Below are 20,392 nucleotides of genomic sequence, written 5' to 3' on the forward strand. Positions count from 1 at the left end.
TATTTCTTCTGAAACACTTCAAGGAAAACTATCTTGGAGACATCCTAGCATTGAAACCACTGTTCCATATTTAGATTTCTTAAAAACTAGGACTGGAAATGAGACTGAATTACACATCTCATCCATTCTGTTCCATGAAGTTCAAACCACATTGTAGTAGTGGATTACTAAGCCAAAGGGAAGGAAGGAAGGAGTATGAATAACCTCCAAACTTACTGACCTTGATAATTTTCATCATCTTTCCTGGACCAGGCAAAAGAAACCAGAGAATGAACTTGAGGAGCAGTTTCTAATGTCTAAATCTTTAAGCCCTCCAAGTGTGGATACAGAACTTTTAAAAAAATGTATATGGCAAGTGGAAACTAATTCCAGAACTAATACAAGCAGGCATTCTTGAGAATTACTTTTGGTATGCCTTGTAAAATAAATGATAGTAATTTCAAACACATTACAACCCTAATTCTTGGCATTCTCTCTCTTTTAAAGTATTACAGTTTTTAAAAATATCTTATGAATTTATTGGATAGAGACTACTGCAGGTGGGACATTGTAACGTGTGCTCAGAGAGGTGCACCACTGCCCCTGTGAAGTGTTAAGTTGATGTGTCCTGCTCCACCTGCTCTGCTCTGTCACCCTCCCAGCAATACTTGGTTATGAGCACTTGAACCTTACTGCATTGCCTCCGTCCTGCCAGAGAATCTCACCTATAACTTGTACTTAAATGGTCAAATACCTTTTTCATGAAACTTTTATTCATATTTTCAAATCAGGTAACTTGTGTAAAATACTGAGAATGTAACCCATCTTTGAAATAAATCCAGTTGAAAGGGTAGTAGACAGGACTTTGCCAGTTGGCCAGTGCTATTAAATTTAAAGAACATTAAGGCAAGAAGCAGATTTTTTTTTAAAGTGTTTATTCCCTTTTGTTGCCCTTATTTTACTGTAGTAGTAAGAAGCAGATTCTTATATAGAATACAACATGAGTCAAATAGACACATGTTTACAAAAGGGTAACACACCTACCTCACAAGCACATCGAACTAAATGCCATGCCTTATAAGTGCTTCTTAAACATACCCAGAAACCAAGAAATACTGTAAAGTTCTATTAATGCTATTTTTCTAGTTCAGTGTGAACAAACACCACAGAGGTGAGTTCTGGAATAAGCTAGAATATGTTTTGGTTTTTTGGAGGGGGGGGCATGTCATTCATATTTCCATGTTTCTTCCTGTATAATGTCAATTTTTCCCTTCTGAGAGCCCCCGTTTTCTCCTCTGGTAATGCAAACATACTGAACTACCAGTGGTTTGCTGGAGTCTTGTGAAATGAGCATAGCCTTTCCCAGAAGACAAGTGCAGGTCTTCATTCTGGCAAATGTGTTTAAGTGACTTGCCCTGGCCATGAAACCCAGTCCCAATTCTTGTGCTCAGTTGACTTTTTTTTTTAATTGTTCTGTGGTTTGTTTTTATTTATTGGATAGAGACAGCCAGAAATCAAGAAGGTAGGGATGATAAGAGAGGGAGAAACACCTGCAGCCCTGCTTCACCCCTCATAAAGCTTTCCCCCTGCAGGTGGGGACTGGGGTCTCGAACCTGGGACCTTGCGCATTGTAACATATGCACTTAACTAGGTGCGTCACCACCTGGCCCCTGTGCTCAGTAAGATCAAAATAATTTTACTAGAAACCCAAAAGCTTTCAGATTTAGGCCATGGATGTCCATAGCTAATTTTCAAGTCAAATATGAATTTTTTACTTATGTGACGAGTAACAATAAATGTGAGACTCTAAGGTTCTGGAAAGACCAGCAGGACAAAACCATGAGAGCTAACCACCCAAGAAAAGTAGTGCTTGGGTTGAGAGGCAAACAGAAAGAGAAGCTGCTGTCCTCTGAACCCACTGCCTGTTGCTTCAAAGCACCAATGCCTGAGTTAGGCAAAATAAAGGAGTCTCCCTTGGCAATCTCTCCTCCTTCCAACTGCTACCAGTTGGCACTTCCTTGACATTACCACCAACAAGTTTCTATTTTCTGTCATGATTCTTAAATGTTAGACACATTAATTTAACAAGAGAATGGGTTACCCACGTTTTCAGTCTCCTTTCATACAAAGATTAATGGTCAAAATCAAGTCACACCTGAGCTTAATCTTCACCAGTTACCTTCATGTGAGTTTTTTTCTGCAAACTAGAATAATACATATTTGACTTTCAAGCCCAGAAAATTATTTTCTAGAAACTTCAAGGTTTGCAGTGGGGATTGTGTCATCTCTATCTTGTCTCCCTTATAACATCCGAGACATGCCTTGATAAAACAGTATCTGCTAAATTGAAAATCGATCTTGTGTAAAACTTTCATCACCAATGGTTTCAGTAAACCCCAGAGAATATGAGGGCATTTATAATTAGATCAAAACATTCCATTGTATTCACTCTGCTGGAGTGACAACCACAGAGAATTTGGAGCAATGAAAGTTGCTTCCTTAGACAGGGAAAGGGGAAAAAAAAAAAAAAAAAAAGCTAGGAGTATTGTTTACTACTCCTAACATGTAAATCAAAGATAGAAAGGCATTACTTTTATTAGATAAAAGAAAATAAGTAAAGGGCCTACTAAGTACTTGGTAACTCAGGAAATGTTAGGACCCTTTTCCAAAGGCCAGACCAGCTACAGGGTTTGTGTTCCTTATCTTGCAGTCTGCTGTCCCCACTGCGGCCTGTGCATCCCTAAGTCGCTCAGCTGTACTTCAGCCAAGATACCCTATTAGTCAGGAAGCTTGCACGCAGCTTCTATAATTGCAAAGTCTGTGGCAAGTTACTTGTGTCTGCGGGGAGAGATGAAACAGATCCTAAGTAGCAGATCACTTGTTTTGTCATTTTAAATGTGAAAAACTCACTTTCATTTTTTTTTCTCAATAGTAATGAATGGATTTTTTTTTAAGTTTGTGTTAAATTTCAGAACCCAACAACAGCTTATGCTGTATTGCCTGTTTTTAATCATTAAAAGGAGAAAGCCAGCAGAGCAAATTGTTAAACTGTAGGGATTTGTGTTTTGGTTTTTGATAATCACAGTTTGGAAAGTTCTTTCAAGTAGACATGAATTTGACTACTAGTGTTTCTTTAGGGGCTGAATTGTCCAATAGCAGCTAACATGGAGTGAGCCACTCCATAGTGTCTGCCTTCAGGCTCTAGATTAGTACCTGACAGAAGTGATACAGCATTCATCTACAAACGGGCACGGCACGATTAGCTTCCAGCCTCTGGTCTACAGCAGTGCCACCAAGGTTGCCATGCCAGATTTTCAAAGTCCATCAAGAAACAACTTGAGACAGCCCTTGCCTTCTGTCCCTGCTCAGTTAACATGCCCATTAGAAAGCCAGGCCAGCTCTGGGTTCCAAGTGACATCCAAACAAAAAGCCAGACTGAGTCTCACCTGTCCCTCCCACTGACGATCTCACAGAGCAGGACGTGCAGCCTTGCATCTCGGCTCCAGGTCTGTGATTGTTACGCCAACAGCCTGAGATATATAAGGGTTTCAGGCTTATTTGAGTCGGATGTCATAGGCCCCGGTCTCCTGAGGACCTGCTTTCCTGTTATTTTTCCATTCTTGCTGGGGGTTCAGCAGAGGGAGAGCCTTCTGGTAACTACCACTCATGTGGTATTCTCTTTGTTGAGTGAATAGGACAGCCCAGTCACCTCTACCTCACAAGTAGCCTAAAGATGTTTCAAATAGTCCTTTGTCCGAGGGCTAGCTAAAGTTTCCCTTTCTTTTACAGATGGCTAGCACGTTGGTTGTGGCTGACTCTAGAATTTCTGGAATCTACACTTGCATGGCTTTCAATAAAGTAGGGACTGTGGAAAGAGACATAAGGTTCTACGTCACAGGTAAGCCACACATCCTCTGCTCACAGTGACAGCCTTATGACTTTGGTCTTCAGATCTTGTTTGTTTTTAGTGTGCTTGAACAATTCTTATTAAAAACAACAACATGCCATAGAATTGTTCAACTTTAAGTACCATCATCCTTGCGCTCAGAAATAGAATTTGATAATATCATTTGAGTGGACTAAAGAGTTACTTCCCTGAATTATCTTTTAAGAGTTGTCAGTCTCCCTCCTTAAGCTGAACTGTGAATGCAGGATCTATATAGTCTGTGTGATTTTTTTTTTTTAAGTCATGAAGTAGTTTTACGACTGTAATGATTTTAGTTGAGGGGAAATGAGGCTCTTTTGTAGAAATCTGAAACTGAACTGAGCCTAACTGTGTACTATTTTTTGGTTACATTTAAAGATTTTTCTGACCTTAAATATGAAGGTCTACAAATCTTTAAACTTTCAAGGTACACAAATGGCACTCCCTATGTCCCTCCATGGGTACAGGAAGGAAATAAGAAGCTCAAAGTATAAAAACAATTGCCTGGCTCCACACTCCCCTAATTTTTTGAGGAAACGTGGGCAGTCTGCCAACTCTCTGGAAACTTCACACTGCATGGGGTAGGCTGCAGCATTGCCTACAATCCTTCAGAAGGTAAAAGAAAAAAATAGGCCCAGTGCTAAGAAATGGATGAGCTGCAGAAGCACATGGCGCAGACTGTGTGGCAGCCTCTCCTCAGAGAAGCTGTGTTCTGGGAGGGATCCCTGAGTAGCTGCTCAGGGAGTGTCATAACTGCAAGGGACCTACCAGGTTACTTGGCTTTCTAGCATCTGTGTTTTCCAGATGAGAAAGTGACATCTGGAGAGGTGATGGGGCACATAGCAAAACTGCTCCTGACCAGGTCTGTCCCTGTCCTCTCACAGTCAAGAGGTAAAAGTGAAGTTGCCTTCACACTCTAGGAGAAAAAGTCCTTTATTGTAGAGAGACCCTCACCCAGGCCACCTCTCTGAGCAGTCTAGGTTATTTGGACTAATCAAGTTCCAAGCTTTGGGTTGTCCTTAGTATTACTGGTTGGGAGCACGTCCCCATCCAAATCCATAGCTACTCTGTGTCAGACTTAGAGTATGAAAGATTGAGCATTTCCCACTCTGTTCTCTTTCGTGAGCCACTACTTAAACAGTACATTTGAAATGGTGTCAGTGAGGACCTTCAACGAAGAGATTTCTAATACAAAAGAAGAAATGCTGAGTTGTCCCTGCATACAGATTAAATTAAATTAAATATCCTAGTGCAAAAAATTGTATTCAGATGTAAAATGACAGACTGATTTGGCAATGCTGACCAGTCAGTACCTAAGCCACATCTACAATGTAAAATGTTACAGTAAACTGATTCTCAATTCATTATACCCTAAAGTATTATCATTTCAACATATAATTTAGTATTTTATGGCTCCAGTAATTTTTTTTATTAGATTGAGAGAGAGACAGACCACTCGTGAAGCTTTCTCCCTGCAGGTGGGTACCAGGGGCTTGAACCTGGGTCCTTGTACACTGTAGGCTGAGCACTTAAGCATATGCACCACCACCTGGCCCCTCTATTTTTTTTCAATCAAAATGAATGAAGTTTAGCTTTCCAGTCTCAGTAGCCACACGAGACTAGTGGAGGTCGTTTGTAGCACTACACCTTAGGAAAGGAAGCAGGGCTCAAGAGGGAAGGGGTTAGAATTTGAATAGATGAGGCCACATCAGCCCTAATATTTTCAGAACCAAGGCAAGAGCACCACTAGAGACCCACAAACCATATATCTGACCACTCAGCACTTGCACTTTAAAGTTGGTTAATTAATCAAGTGAAATGCTTCAGCCTCTTGTGAACTTTCTTTACATAGAGGCAAAGAAAGACCACAGCAGTGCAGTGGAGGCCAGACTCAACCTGGGTTACACATGGCAAGGCAGCGCACTAAGTGGGCTATTTTGCTGGCGTCTACATACACCCTCAGGGTGACCTGAAAGGTACAGTGCAGGGAGTCGGGCTGTAGCGCAGCGGGTTAAGCGCAGGTGGCGCAAAGCACAAGGACCGGCATAAGGATCCCGGTTCGAACCCCGGCTCCCCACCTGCAGGGGAGTCACTTCACAGGCGGTGAAGCAGGTCTGCAGGTGTCTGTCTTTCTCTCCTCCTCTCTCCATTTCTCTCTGTCCTATCCAACAACGACAACAACAATAATAACTACAACAATAAAACAACAAGGGCAACAAAAGGGAATAAATAAATAAAATAAATATTTAAAAAATAAAATAAAATAAAAAAAGAAAGGTACAGTGCAGACTTAGCATCCTGGCAGTCCTCAGTTTCAGAGCAGAATGGGACTGTGCTGAGGTGCAAAAGGGCTGAATATAGGCCCACCTGCCTTCTCTCCCTCCCTGTGCTCTCACCTATGGTCTCTCAAGTCCACACATCCAGACTGTCCACACCCTTTCCAGTCTCCCCATACACAGCTCTCTGATTGTAAGAGGACTTAGAAGCAGAGTTCTCCACAGGAAATTCTGGGATCTTGGGAATCCTAATCAAGATACTTAAATGGGGTGGCACAGAATCTGCCCAGTCCTCCTCCTGTGGACCACAGTCTCTTCATGTTGTGGGAAGGGGTACAGGCAGGAACGTCTAACACACTGCTTTGGTCAAGCAGTGCTGAATAAAGCTATATATATACACTAAGACTGTGAGGCTACGTTGCACTGATTTCCTTACTGTCCAGAGGTACCAAGAAGCTTAATTGCAACCAGGGAGGGTGACTCACTGGTAGAGGGCAGGCTCTGAGCACTACTTGTCCAGTGATGCTCCCATTCCCCTCTACACCCCATTGAGGCTGGGTTTCTTTTATTTATTTTGCTGTATCATGTATCCATGTGTGGTGGTATTGCTGAGAGGACCCCAGCTGATTAAATTGTCCATATTGCTGAATTCACCTTCCCACTGGATCATATAGCTTCTACCTGTGGACCACCATCAGTCAGAATTATCAGTGTTCTGGTGTAAAAAAAAAAAAAAAAAAAAACTGTGGAAGGGCTGAGACCTTTTCTAAATCCCAAAGTTTGGCCATAGGAAGGAGCAAGAAGAATTCAATTTAAACACACCTACTTAATTTATAGTAGCCCCAAGCACCCTGGAATCTTTGCTACTAGTTCTGATTGGTAGTCATGTATTAATCTTACATTATATCTCAATTTATCTTTCTGAATTTTTTTTAAACAAGCATCCATCTTTATTTTTTAATATTTTAATTTGTTAATTATTGGAGAGAGACAAAGATACCTGCAGCCCTATTTCACCGCTTGTGAAGCTTTCCCCCTGCAAGTGGGGACCGGGGCTTGAACCTGGGTCCTTATGCACTGTAGTGTGTACACTTAATCATGTGTGCCACCGCCTGGCCCCTCTTTCTGAAATCTCTTTTTCACAAGATTTTTCTGACTAGACATGAGACTAAATACTCATAGAAATAGACTTTTTTCTCTTTATTCCTGAAAAAAAAAAAAAGTATGTTTGGCCTAATATGGGTACTGAATTTTAAAAGGTATAAAAGATACATCAAAAGATATAGATAGATAGATATGGGAGTTGGGGGGTAGCGCAGTGGAAGAGTAAGGACCACCATAAGGATCCCAGTTCGAGCCCCCGGCTCCCCACCTGCAGGGGAGTAGCTTCACAAGCTGTGAGTAAGTAGGTCTGCAGGTGTCTGTCTTTCTCTCCTCTCTCCATTTCTCTCTGTCCTATTCACCAACAATGACAATAAGAATCACTACAATAAAACAAGGGCAACAAAAGAAGGGAATAAATAAATATTTTTTTAAATAATATATATGTATCACAGGCAGTAAAGCAAGTCTGCAGGTGTCTCTCTTTCTCTCCCTGTCTTCCCCTCCTCTCTCCATTTCTTCTGTCCAAACAATGATTACATCAATAACAATAAAAAAATAAGGGCAACAAAAGGGAAAATAAATATATTTTTAAAAGATACAGATTTGAATCCCTCATTTCAATCATGGTTCTTTGAAACAATGGATCAGATTTCCTTTCAAAACTATGGTAACTGATCAGCTGTGGCCATTAGAATTTCTCACCGCTTCACTTCTGTACTAAACTTCGAATCAACCTGCTTTCTCTTTTTAGAGAATGCTATCTCCATTCTTCAGTAGAAGTCTTTTTCTTTACACCAGGAGAGCTTCCATCCTTTTTTATCTCTTTTGCTTGCCTCTTTCTTAAATTTAATCCATAGATTTACCCAATCAAATTGAAGTATCTACCTCCACCCCCAAAACATGTACCTTTGTAAAGAGATTACTTTTAAGCCTCCCGCAGGGTTGAGACAGTCTCTTCTGACCAAGGTTTGATTCTTCTCCATGACACCTCATAAGAGGCATGGATGTGATATGGGCTCAGAAGGATGAGTGTAAGTTGGCACTGATGATGACTGGACTGCATCTGCACCAGATGTCTAAGTGTGCGAAGATTTCTTGTCTTCACTTTGGGAGCTAGAGGGCAATCATTTCTTGGATCTGTCTTTGTACTCAGGCTAAAAAGAAAAAAAGAATTAAGGGGGGAAATCCCTCTGGAGTCATCAGCTAAGCTTACGGTACTTTATTTATCATCTTGCATGGGTCCAGAGAGGATAATACCAAAGGGGTTATGCGAAGAGATAATCATTCCTCAGAAGCTTCCTGATAATAGAAACTAAATTAGCTTTTGTAACTATGTCCTCCATAGCAGAAACAGACCTTCAAAACCCATTTTGGTTCTTTTTCTCTTCCCGTGTGTGTATGTTTTGCTGGCTCTCAGCGTGAGTATGGGTGTGTTAGCAATTACTAAGGGTGAAACAGGAACAGCTCTGCCTTATCTCCCTGGTTTCCCAATGTCACTAAATGCATTTTATTTTGAGATTCCTGGTGGTGCTTGGCAAAGATAAACAAAATCTTCCATCAGGAAACCTGTGAGCTATTTCCACAGGAAGTTTCAAATCACTAAAGTAAATAGAAACTCTCGACATGATCTCAGTGGTGTTACTTGGGCTCACTTGGGTTCTGACTACCAGGAGGAGACCTCATAAGTGCAAAGTCTGTGGTCTTTTAAGAAATGATTTGATTGCACCCAGTGCCTAGTAATGTCTATTCTGGTATCTGTGTAATTGATGGCTGCTGTCTTATTCCCTATGCTTGGAAAAAGTCCCAAATATAAAAAGCTGCTGAATTTTTGAGGTGCTGTTTCTGACACCTGATCGTTGTGTTTAAAATGATGGTCAGCTGCTTCTGCATCTTCTGGCATATTCTTAGGTTTTCATTCTAAAAGCAGGAAAGCCTCCACAGGTCTCCTCTCTCCACCACTGACAGCTTCACAAGCCACTGATACACCCCACTCCCAGGTTTCAAATGAATACTTTGGCATTCCTTCAGACGTGACACTTTATAATAAAGCCAAAGTCCAGAAAAATCAGAAAAACAAGCAAAGTGACATTTAGGAAAGAGTTGATATGATATCTAATTTTGGACTATTGTCCCCTTAAGGTTTAAAGGTTTCTTTATAGTTTTGTGTGCAAAGGATAATAATAATAGCACAACATCGTGCTTTTCATCTTCAAAGTACTTTGTTACTTGTTGGCCCAAATTCTTTGCTCAAATACAGATAGGCAACAAGTAACAAGCAAAGGGAGCATTCTGAGAACAGGTCAGTTCAGGGCCAGTAACTTTTTTTTTTTAACTCTTTGGTGATATAGTCCCCACATGAGACAGAAGAACAAACAATATGTAACAGCTAAATGATGACTGCCGAGGAGGTGTTAACACCAGTACTTTAGAAGATGGAGATTAATGCTGGCATTCTCTGTTACAATTTCAGAAAATGTTTAGTATGTTTTGGAGGGTAAATATGATGAACTGATTCTCTACCACTGCCCCCATGAATCTAGCAGCTCCACCTTTGTTACTTATCTGTGTTTTAAGACAAAATCTTTGTTCTTATCAGAGGTAGGACAGTCACTACATAAGAAGGCCCGAGCCAGTCACCTACGTTCTCCACCCTTCCCTGGCTGCAGTGAGACACTACCCTCCATTAAATGGTTGGACACTAACTGGAGTAGACAGTTTTGTGGAACAGTTTAGGAGTAAGAAAGCCAAGACTCCTAGCATGTATCAAGGACTATAACCTAACCTCACTTGTTCTGAATAAATTTTTACCATAAGAACACCTTTGACGGGAGTCAGGTGCAAAGCGCAAGGACCGGTTAGGATCCCGGTTTGAGCCCCCGCTCCCTACCTGCAGGGGAGTCGCTTCACAGGTGGTGAAGCAGATCTGCAGGCATCTCTCTGCCTCTATCCAATAACAAAAAATTTTAAAAAACAGAACACCTTTGGCTTCCAGTACAAATTACTCTGACGTGACTTACCTATTTTGCCCACTTCCAATGTCTGCTTAATAGGAGGTTGGGAGTCAGATGGTAGTGCAGCGGGTTAAGCGCACATGGCGCAAAGCTCGAGGTCCGGCGTAAGGATCCCAGTTCAAGCCCCCGGCTCCCCACCTGCAGGGGAGTCACTTCACAAGCGGTGAAGCTAGTCTGCAGGTGTCTGTCTTTCTCTCCCCCTCTTGTCTCCCCCTCCCTTTTCCCCTATCCAACAACATCATCATCAATAATAACTACAACAATAAAACCAGGGCAACAAAAGGGAATAATTTTTTTTAAATAGTAGGAGGTTCTAAAACAGGCTGCAGAGATGTAATCTGGAAGTGTTAGAGCTGTATCACAGCAGGGATTGTGAAGGTCTACCAAGATCAAGCCCTCTTCCCTGCAACTTCAGGTAGCTAGCGAGGAGGCTGGTCCACTGAGGCACCTTCAGAAAGCGGATTGCCCTTTAGCTTTGGTCCCCAGGTTATTCCTTTTAGTTGATGGCATTCAAAGGTGCACTATAGTTAATCAGGGAAATAAAAGTAATTGTGACTAAAAGTTTTTATGTCCATCTCAATGTAAATCTAAAATTTATTCATTAAAAGTCCACTTTTTCTAGATGTAACTTAATTTAAAAATTGGCCGAACACCAGAAGCATAAATCAGTCATTTAAATATGCACACCATTTTTAAATGTTGATGTAAAGCATGAGGGCTGGGCAGTACCACATTGGGTTAAGCGCACATGGCTTGAAGCATAAGGACCAGCCTAAGAATCCCGGTTCCAGCCCCTGGCTCCCCACCTCCATGAGTTGTCGATTAGTAGTGCAGGCACAGAACCCTAGAGACAGTCCTGGGGGCAAAACCCAAACAAACAAAAGAAATGCTGCAAAGCAGGTTCTACCTTGTTAAACAACATTAGGTAAATGAGCACCAAAAAACTATCCAAATTTTGCATTTCTTGCCTGCCTTTAATATAGTGAACTTAGTTTCTATTTGAGTTTGATCTGTTCCTCTAAAATTAAAAACAAAAAGGATAAACATCCTTTTAATGCTAAGTAAAGGTGAGTAGGACATTTTTTCCCCCCCCTCCAGGGTTATTGCTGGGCTCGGTGCCTGCACCATGAATCCACCGCTTCTGGAGGCCATTTCCCCCCCTTTTGTTGCCCTTGTTGTAGCCTCGTTGTGGTTATTATTATTGCCATTGTTGATGTCGTTTGTTGTCGGATAGGACAGAGAGAAATGGAGAGAGAAGGGGAAGACAGAGAGGGGGAGAAAAAGATAGACACCTGCAGACCTGCTCCACCACCTGTGAAGTGACTCCCCTGCAGGTGGGGAGCCGGGGGCTCGAACCGGGATCCTTACTCCGGTCCCTGGGCTTTGCACCACATGCACTTAATCCACTGCGCCACCGCCTGACCCCCATTTTCTTTAAATATTTAGATACCTCCTGGTGAGATACTGGCTCTGTATGAGACAAAGATTGCTTAAACTCAAGTTCGGATTTATATATATATATTCTAAATTTTAATTTTATTTTTTTACAGATGTACCAAATGGATTTCATGTTAACTTGGAGAAAATGCCCGCAGAAGGAGAGGATCTGAAACTGTCTTGCACAGTTAACAAGTTCCTATACAAAAACCTCACTTGGATTTTGCTGCGCACAGTGAATAACCAAACAATGCAGCACAGCATTAGCAAGCAAAAAATGGCAGTCACAAAAGAGTACTCCATCACTCTCAACCACACCCTCAAGAATGTTTCTCGGGAAGACTCAGGTGTCTACGCCTGCAGAGCCAGGAACATATACACAGGCGAAGAAGTCCTTCAGAAGAAAGAAGTTATAATCAGAGGTGAGCACTGCAACAAAAAGGCTGTTTTCTCTCGGATCTCCAAATTTAAAAGCACAAGGAATGATTGTACCACACAAAGTAATGTAAAACATTAAAGGACTCGTTAAAAAGTAACAGTTGTCTCATTATCATCTTGATTCATTGTCACTGTTGCTAACTTTCCGGCTCAGAGGACATGCTCCTCCCAAAATGAGTTTGGAGATAGGATATTGAGACACCTCAGGTCCCAGCCCTGGGCTCCCCGTTCAGACGGAGGGGTCTGCTCTCTGGGGCCAACTTGGTGCACGTTTGGATTTGGAGGATCCCTGCAGTGCCTTCTCTGTGTTTTTATGCTTTTGTTGCTGTCTTCTGCCTGATAAACAACAAGTTGGGACTGACCTTTCCTTCCACTTTGATGCCAACCTCTTTTTTTCATGTTTAAGTTTCGAAGCTGCACACAAACTGAATAATTTAAATAAATGCTGGTTTCTGCCAAAGATGGACGTGAATAAGTTCATTTTCCAGCTCAGAATGAGTACAGTTGAATTTAAGACTCTGTCGGACCTCTCCCTGGTTTTATTTTGTACTGTTGCATCTGCTCTTGATTTGTAAATAGTACCTGGATAGCAAGTTATAATGCTTATTTATTTGAAAAATGCTTTTTTTGGTTTTACATTAAGCGCATTAATCTCAAACTGGAGCTTCTAAAGTGGGCCTTAGGGGTGCAAGATGTTGGTGTGATCCGGGGCTATTAAAGTTTTATCAAAGTAGGGATTATGAAAGTCCATCCTCTCCAGCAATTCTGAGTAACTAGTAGACTGGTCCAGCAAAGGGTTTCCTCCCTTCTGCTTCTGACTGGACTCGTCAGCTAGTGACAGGGCCTAGAGAAAGTGGGTCACTCCTTCTGAAATCATTTTTGTCCTCTGGTTATTCTGTTTAGTTGATGGCATTCGTAGGTGCACCACAGTCACGTGTAAGCTTGATAAATCCTTGAGGAAATAAAGGCTATCATTGGCCAGAGGTTCATTAATTCTTAGTGTAAATCTAAAGCTTGTTCACTTAAAAAAAAAGCCTACTTTCCCCAAATGGAAGTGTTCATAGCATTTTTAAAATCTGAATTTTAAAGAATTACAAACTCCAAAAACAGAATTCAGGATCCCTTATAATTATACACCATTTTTTTAATCAAGAAATATTGTGATCCTCTCATATTAAGCTAACACTTGAAGGAAAGATGATACTTGGCAATTTAACATGTTTTCATTTATGATTGATCACCATATGTGACTTGCATGAATTATTGGAAAACAAATTATAATGAGCAAAATAACTGTAACTAAGAACACAGTGACTGGGTAATTAAATAGGTGACAATATGACAATTCCTCAGGCTTGGGAACTCACCAGACTGTTTCCTCCTTTAGGTAACTGACTCTGTCCCACAGGACTAAACTTGTCTTTCACGTGGGAATTGCTTTTGTCAAGTATGGAAGAGTAAACAATAGCATTTCCCCAGAATGCCAGTTTTATGGAGTCCCCAATGCTCTGAAAACAATTAGTAACCTGGAAGTTGTCAGCCCAGAGGAAAGAATAATCAATTGTATCTTGAAGTCTTACCTATGGCTTTCTTGCCTGGCGTCTTTGTTCATTATAAGTCTGTGTGTTCCTTTAGGAAACAATGCCTGAGTGCCACAGAAATTGGGGACCTCACTTTTTACTCAAGCTAAAATAGCAAATGGAAGGGGGGCTGTTTATTTTAAACCAGTGAACTGGACATGGAGAATCTATCATTTCCTTTCCCTTTGAAATTGCCATCTATAATTTTTTGTGGGAAGGACAGGGTATTTGTATTTATGGGAGATGAAATGAAGGGTTCCACAAGTAATTAATTGTCCACTGTGTAATTAATCCTTCCAGACTGTTTGAAAAAGAGGACACAATTAGGTGGGCTTTGGGTTTTTGTTTTTTTAGTTACTCTTCTGGGTGTGCAGTGAGGGGAGGATGAAGGAACAATAAAAGAGCCTGATCTGGAGAATGACTGGCTTGTAGTACGGGGCACGAGGCTGGCTCCTCGGTCCCCATTCCAGAGACAAGACAGAAAGTGGTGTGTGTGCACCTAACAGATCTCAGGGCTATTAACAGTGAAAAGTAAGAGCCTGGTAGGGAACTAACCTTGACTTTGCTAACTGACAGTAATACTGTTAATATGATTTTCTCCATTCGAAGGGATCAGCTCTACTTTGTTAACATCTGTAAAGCAGCTGTATTTCCATCAAGTATCTGAGGTTTGAAAAGACAGACTCAATGCACTTTTCTCATAGAAAGCATCAGAACTGATTGCTATACTGTATAAAGTAGAGCTGGACAAAACCTGATTCCTTGGTTGACTGGCCATATAGAGACCTGCCATGGTGATAAACATTTTTTAGAAATGGGTGCAAAGAACACCAGTCATAATATTTCAGACATGTTAAGATGAGCTTTGCACTTCATCGAGAGTCCTGTATTTCTGCAGCCCCCTCTGCTGCTCCTCTTGTCAGAAGTTTATGTAGCACAGATAGGGTCTTTGGGAGTTCATGACTTACGTTCAAATAAAATGTTCTCTTCTACATAAGCATTGTTTTCCACTACACTTGTCAGGAAGTCCAAAATCCTGTCTGTGCGGATCTTACAGTTTGTAGGTATGAGCCCTATCTGTAGTCAAAACTTCTTTTTTATAATCAGGCCTGTAGGCAAGAGTAGATTCTTCCATCATTGTGTAGTGCACATTGGGAAGTCATGAAAAGTCGGACTCAGTGAATGGGCCCCAAATTCTAAATCAGATCTGCCCAATATGACCTATCACTGTAAAAGATGCTAAATACTAGTATTATTGTTCTTTATTACCTTGTCACGTTTCGCTGGTATGTTTGGGGTCTGTACTGTAAAAAAGAATATGTCAACATTGTAATGATGAATCATGTATAAATTTGAAGGTTTTGATATAGGACTGCATTTTCAATTAAAAAGTTTGCAGAGAATGCAAACACAGAACTATCGCTCTAATGGTTATGACTAGGGGGCCAAGGTAAGATAGGAGAGAAACTGAAATTTGTGGGAGGGCCACTGCTTTCATTCATTCCACTGAATCAGAGCACTTCCTTCAACACTTTTTTCGTCAGATTTCTCTTTGTGTAGAATGGAAAAGTCTACTAAGCTATGGAAGTCAGAATTTACTAAGAAACCTGTTGCTCCGAACAGATAGTAACCCTGCCATGTTATATGCTATGTCAACATATCATAAAAGCTATATGGTAATTTACGTTTTTAACTTGAGGTTTCTAAATTGCTTTAATGAATGCTAATCCTGAGAGTTTCCCTGCAGGAATAAAAAGAGAAAGGTTTGGGGACTCGGCAGAACCCTGCAGGGACATGGACTCAAAGCCATTGCAATGTGTCATCTCTTATAGCATTGTAATCACTCCTAAGCTGCTTTCACAGTTTTAGTACAATAAAATGAGGAAATCAAAAATGGTCAGAGAAAGCTCATACTATAGAAATTGAAACCAGTGACGCAGAATGTGTAAGTGATGCCAAAACTCTTTTGATTTCTGTTCTAGGATTTGCAACAAGGGAGTGGGGAGGATGATTTGGGGGAGGCGGGTAAGACATTAGGAGTTTTTCTTAGTTCATTTGCCTTGGAAGCTTAAGCTACCAATCCAGCACCCTCCTCGCTAGAATGTATACATATCAGCAGGACTGACTACTTCATTGAATAGAGACTGTACTCATTGGGAGGATTGGGGGTACTGTTATTCCTGTGTGGGATTTTAATGTTGTAATGTATTACATTTTAATGTATTAAATTCATTTTGTTGTACTATATTGGTTGGCATTTTATTAAAATAAATTGTATTATATCATATTTGTATGTTTTAAGAGAAAATAATATAAAATACAATATTTGTACTATTATATAGTGCAAAAACTACAAATCTGTGCCTCTGCCTCTTCAATTAATCCTTTGGGTGCTTGCTGGGGAGGGAATGGAGAAAAGACAAAGCTTTCAAATGTCAAGAAATGTTCCCCCAGCCTCTGCTGCCTTTCAGTTTAGGTTGCTGACTGCTGAGCGGCACAAACATGCCCACACAGACCCATCAACAGAAGTCCACACGGTCATAGCGGCCCCCACTGCAGTACCACTGTTAGCCTACATACATTCACAGTTGTGTGTTTCACACAGAGCTTCTCTCTAAGGAAAAGGAGAAAGTGGTCCAGGGGATGGCGCAGTGGATGAGGCATTGAACTCTCAAGCAGGAGTTTCTGAGTTTGATCCCCGGCAACACATGTACCAGAGTGATGTCTGGTTCTTTCTCTACCTATCTTTCTCATTAATAAATTTAAAAAAAAAAAAAAAGGAGAAAGAAGTCAGCTAGACAGACAAAACCCTTGATGTTGACTCTAGGCCTAATCTGGACTCTAGTTCTTGGTTTTACTCAACGTTCAAGCACAGTTCAATCTCTCATAGCATCCCAATAAAGCTTAGCCATGAAAGAAGAATTTAGAGCACAAAGTATGAAGCTTTTATGCTTGTTTTTATATAGATATGTCTATACAAATGTTGCTGTCTGCATAGGATAGAAATAATAATAGTGATAAAGCTGACGACTAATGAGAGCTCCCTCTCTTTATCCACTAGATCAGGAAGCTCCCTACCTCCTCCGAAACCTGAGTGACCACTCCGTGTCTGTCAGCAGCTCCACCACCCTCCACTGTCAGGCTCATGGGGTGCCCGAGCCTCAGATAACCTGGTTTAAAAACCACCATCAAATTCAACAGGAACCTGGTAAGAGACTTGTTCCTTGCATCTCCCCTTTCTCATTGTGCCCTGCCCCCCTCCTCCCTGTAACTTTCTGACAATCTCTTCTCATATGTCTAGAATCACTTGTTGCTAGAGCTCCAAACACTTGTGCTCTAATTTATTGCTTGTGCCAATATGCAGTGAAGAATAACAATATCTTGTGGGCCAGGCGGTAGTGCAGCGGGTTAAGCTCACACAGTGCGAAGTGCAAGGACCGGCGTAAGGATCCCGGTTCGAGCCCCCAGCTCACCCACTGCTGGGGGTGTCTCTTCACAGTCAGTGAAGCAGGTCTGCAGGTGTCTGTCTTTCTCTCTGTCTTCCCCTCCTCTCTCCATTTCTCTCTGCCCTATCCAACAACAATGACATCAGTGACAAGAATAATAACCACAACACAATAAAACAAGGGCAACAAAAGGTGGAAAAAATGGCCTCTAGGAGCGGTGGATTCATGGTGCAGGCACGGAGCCCCAGAATAATACTGGAGGCAAAAAAAAAAAAAAGAAAGAGAATAACAACATCTTAGACTATATTCCAGTCCCTACAGATTTATGCTTACAGAATCTGTGGTAGTAATAGTCTACTCAGAAAAAAGTGGCAAGAGTGACTTAGAAAAATGTTTCAGTTTGTGCAGCTATGGAAGTGGCTCACAGGACAAAGTGTAAGTCTTGCATGGGTGAGAGCTTGAGTTCTGTCTCCATAGACTACATAGAGCAGTGCTCTGGTCTCTTCATAAAATAATCCCCTTGTCAGTTCACCCTGACAAGAAGGTCAAAGTTAAGTTTTTTGACCTGTGGTGTTACAGACTTGAGCACAACTAAAACCTGGTGTTGTGTAGATTTGTAGCCCTTTTTTGTTCACATATACTACTTTTAATGATTTGCTAAAGCAATTTTTTTCCCGTCCCGGCTCTAGAATGCAGAATGACTTTTTACTTCTCCCATCCCTAAAGAAGGTTTTTTTTCCCCAAATGGTTTAATACTGGCAGAAGATTCTAAACTAACAACTATGTGTTTATTCATTTCCACAAAGAAATATATTTAAAAATGTATTTCAACCAGTAAGTATAAACACTGTCTGTCTGACTTATAATACTATAGCTAAATAACATCAAGTTGAACTTTCTTATTATTCTGATCAATAATTCTGATCTAAATTAAAAGTACAAAAATAGAACTTATGTTGAAAATTAATTGCCTTTTATTTGGAGTAGCCCTTGAATCAGAAAAGGATTATGGCAGAGCAACTTCAACTTATGTCGTCTACTAGGAGGACATTCTATGAGTGGATCCAAAATCCATCATACCACATTTTTCTGGAAGGCAACACTTCCTCTTGGACTGATCACATACACTTCATCATCCAAACTAGAGACAATGACCTCTCCTTGACCTGACCAGTCTGATCAATCACTAGGCTTGATCAGGTTATAACCACAACATCCCAACTCTTTCTCAGATCTGTCACTTCCTCTGCTTTTTTGGCTCAAGTGCTCACTGTCTGGACAGCTGCAGTAGTCTCCTGGCTGGTCTCCACACCTCTGTCCCTCGCTTCACATGGACTCTCCAAGAAGCTTAGCTCTGAACATACCATTTCCCTGCTAGTCTCCCACTGGTTCTCCATCACATAGGCCCAAGCTCAACACCTGATCCTGCATACTCCTGTAACTCTTTGCTCACCCTCCCTCCCTTGAACTTGATCTTCTAGCAATTGCCAAACTCTTGCAGATTGCCACTCATTATGTACCTTCTTATTCCCCTGTACTTTTGTTGCTGCCGTTTCCCCTCTGCTGGGAGTACAGTCCCTTCATCTACCCACCCCACAAGGCCTACAGTAAGCAGTAAACAGTTTGCCTTCAGAAAGCCTTACTCAGCTCCCACAAGGAGGAAGCAGCTCCTCCATGATGTTTAGGATGTTTCTATTCTCTCTTCCTAAGTTGTTTTCTAATCATCAGCTCCATACGTGTCTCCATAATCTGTGCCTATGTTCACTGCTGTTACTATGGCTATATATAATCAAACACTCTGAGGGTGAACAGTACCTGTCTTTGTCTTATTTGTGTCTGTCTTTATGTCCTCAAAATCTGACATAATGCTTGGTAATCAACAAATGCTTCCTATGTGAATTCATGAACAGATGAGATTTTCAGAAAAATTTATTCTAACCATAGCTACTTCATTTGGTTAGCACAAATGCCTAGACTTGCGGGGGGTAGAGCATATTATAGAATTTTAAAGTTAAAGGAACTGTTGGGTTATCTTTATTCACATTTATAGACTAGGATCTAACTTTAGTCATTTGTAGAATACAAAACTGAATCTCCCAGAGGTTAAGTAATTTGCCCAAGACAGCAAACTATAAATATGTGTCATTTCATAGAAAATGAATCCCTCGAGATATTTTATCAATGAAAAACTTAATAAGCAGGGGGCCTGGTGGTGGCATACCTGGTTAAGCACACACACGATAGTGCACGACGACCTGGGTCCCCACCTGCAGGGGGAAAGCTTTGTGAGTGGTGAAGCAAGTCTGCAGGTATCTCTCTCTCTCCCTACTTCCCTTACTCTCCAGATTTCTGGCTGTCTCTGTCCAATAAATAAAGATAATAAAAATTAACAAGTAGTTTGTGGAGGGAAATGCCTAGAATAGCCTTTCCCCTGAGGCTTATAGTCCATTTTGTCACACTAAAGACCAAAGGAAGTCACAAATAAGGAAATCAGGTAAACTGTGGTTTTTAAATTTTGTATTTCCCAAAGTTTTGTATTGTTGACTTGATAACAAAATACATTTTATGAAATATTAACAGCAAATTTGGGGCAATTCTTTGAAAGAAGTAAACTTGACCCAAGTTCAGTTCATTTATTGTTGGTGTGAGTTCAAGAATTTGAATTCAGTGCTCGGAAGACAGCATTAATGGTTATGCAAAAAACTTACATGCCTGGGGCTATGATGCCCTAAGTTCAATGCCCAGCACTACCATAAGCCCGAGATGAGCAGTGCTCTGGTCTCTCTCTGCATCTCTCTCATTAAAAGAAAAAATATATATATATTTTTTAAAGGAATTTGAATTTAACCAATTTAGAAAGTTACTTGGCAGGGACCGGGCAATAGTGCAGTGGGTTAAGTGCACATGGCGCATAGTGCAGGGACCGGCATAAGGATCCCAGTTCGAGCCCCCGGCTCCCCACCTGCAGGGCTGGGGGGGTCTCTTCACAAAGGGAAAAGCAAGTCTGCAGGTATCTTTCTGTCCTCTCCCACAACAGTAAACAACAAGGACAATGAAAGGGAAAAAAATAGCCTCCAGGAGCAGTGGATTTGTGGTGTAGGCACTGAGTCCAGCAATAACCCTGGAGGCAAAAAAAGGGGAAAGAAAGACTGATCCTTGGCACTAAAACAAAGACATGGCAGGGACTGTGCCAATA

General features: G+C 41.1%; 1 protein-coding gene across 1 annotated transcript in view; it reads left to right on the top strand.

The window, feature by feature from the left end:
• FLT1 (fms related receptor tyrosine kinase 1) overlaps window positions 1–20,392 on the top strand; it is a 186,610-nt gene that overhangs the window by 90,857 nt on the left and 75,361 nt on the right. Inside the window, exons 12-14 of the mRNA XM_007522390.3 lie at window positions 3,769–3,877; window positions 11,846–12,154; window positions 16,812–16,958. Of these exons, the coding sequence (XP_007522452.2) occupies window positions 3,769–3,877; window positions 11,846–12,154; window positions 16,812–16,958 (565 nt within the window). The remainder of the gene's footprint in view (window positions 1–3,768; window positions 3,878–11,845; window positions 12,155–16,811; window positions 16,959–20,392) is intronic.

The sequence above is a fragment of the Erinaceus europaeus genome, chromosome 5, assembly GCF_950295315.1.
Source record: "Erinaceus europaeus chromosome 5, mEriEur2.1, whole genome shotgun sequence".
NCBI lineage: Eukaryota > Metazoa > Chordata > Mammalia > Eulipotyphla > Erinaceidae > Erinaceus > Erinaceus europaeus.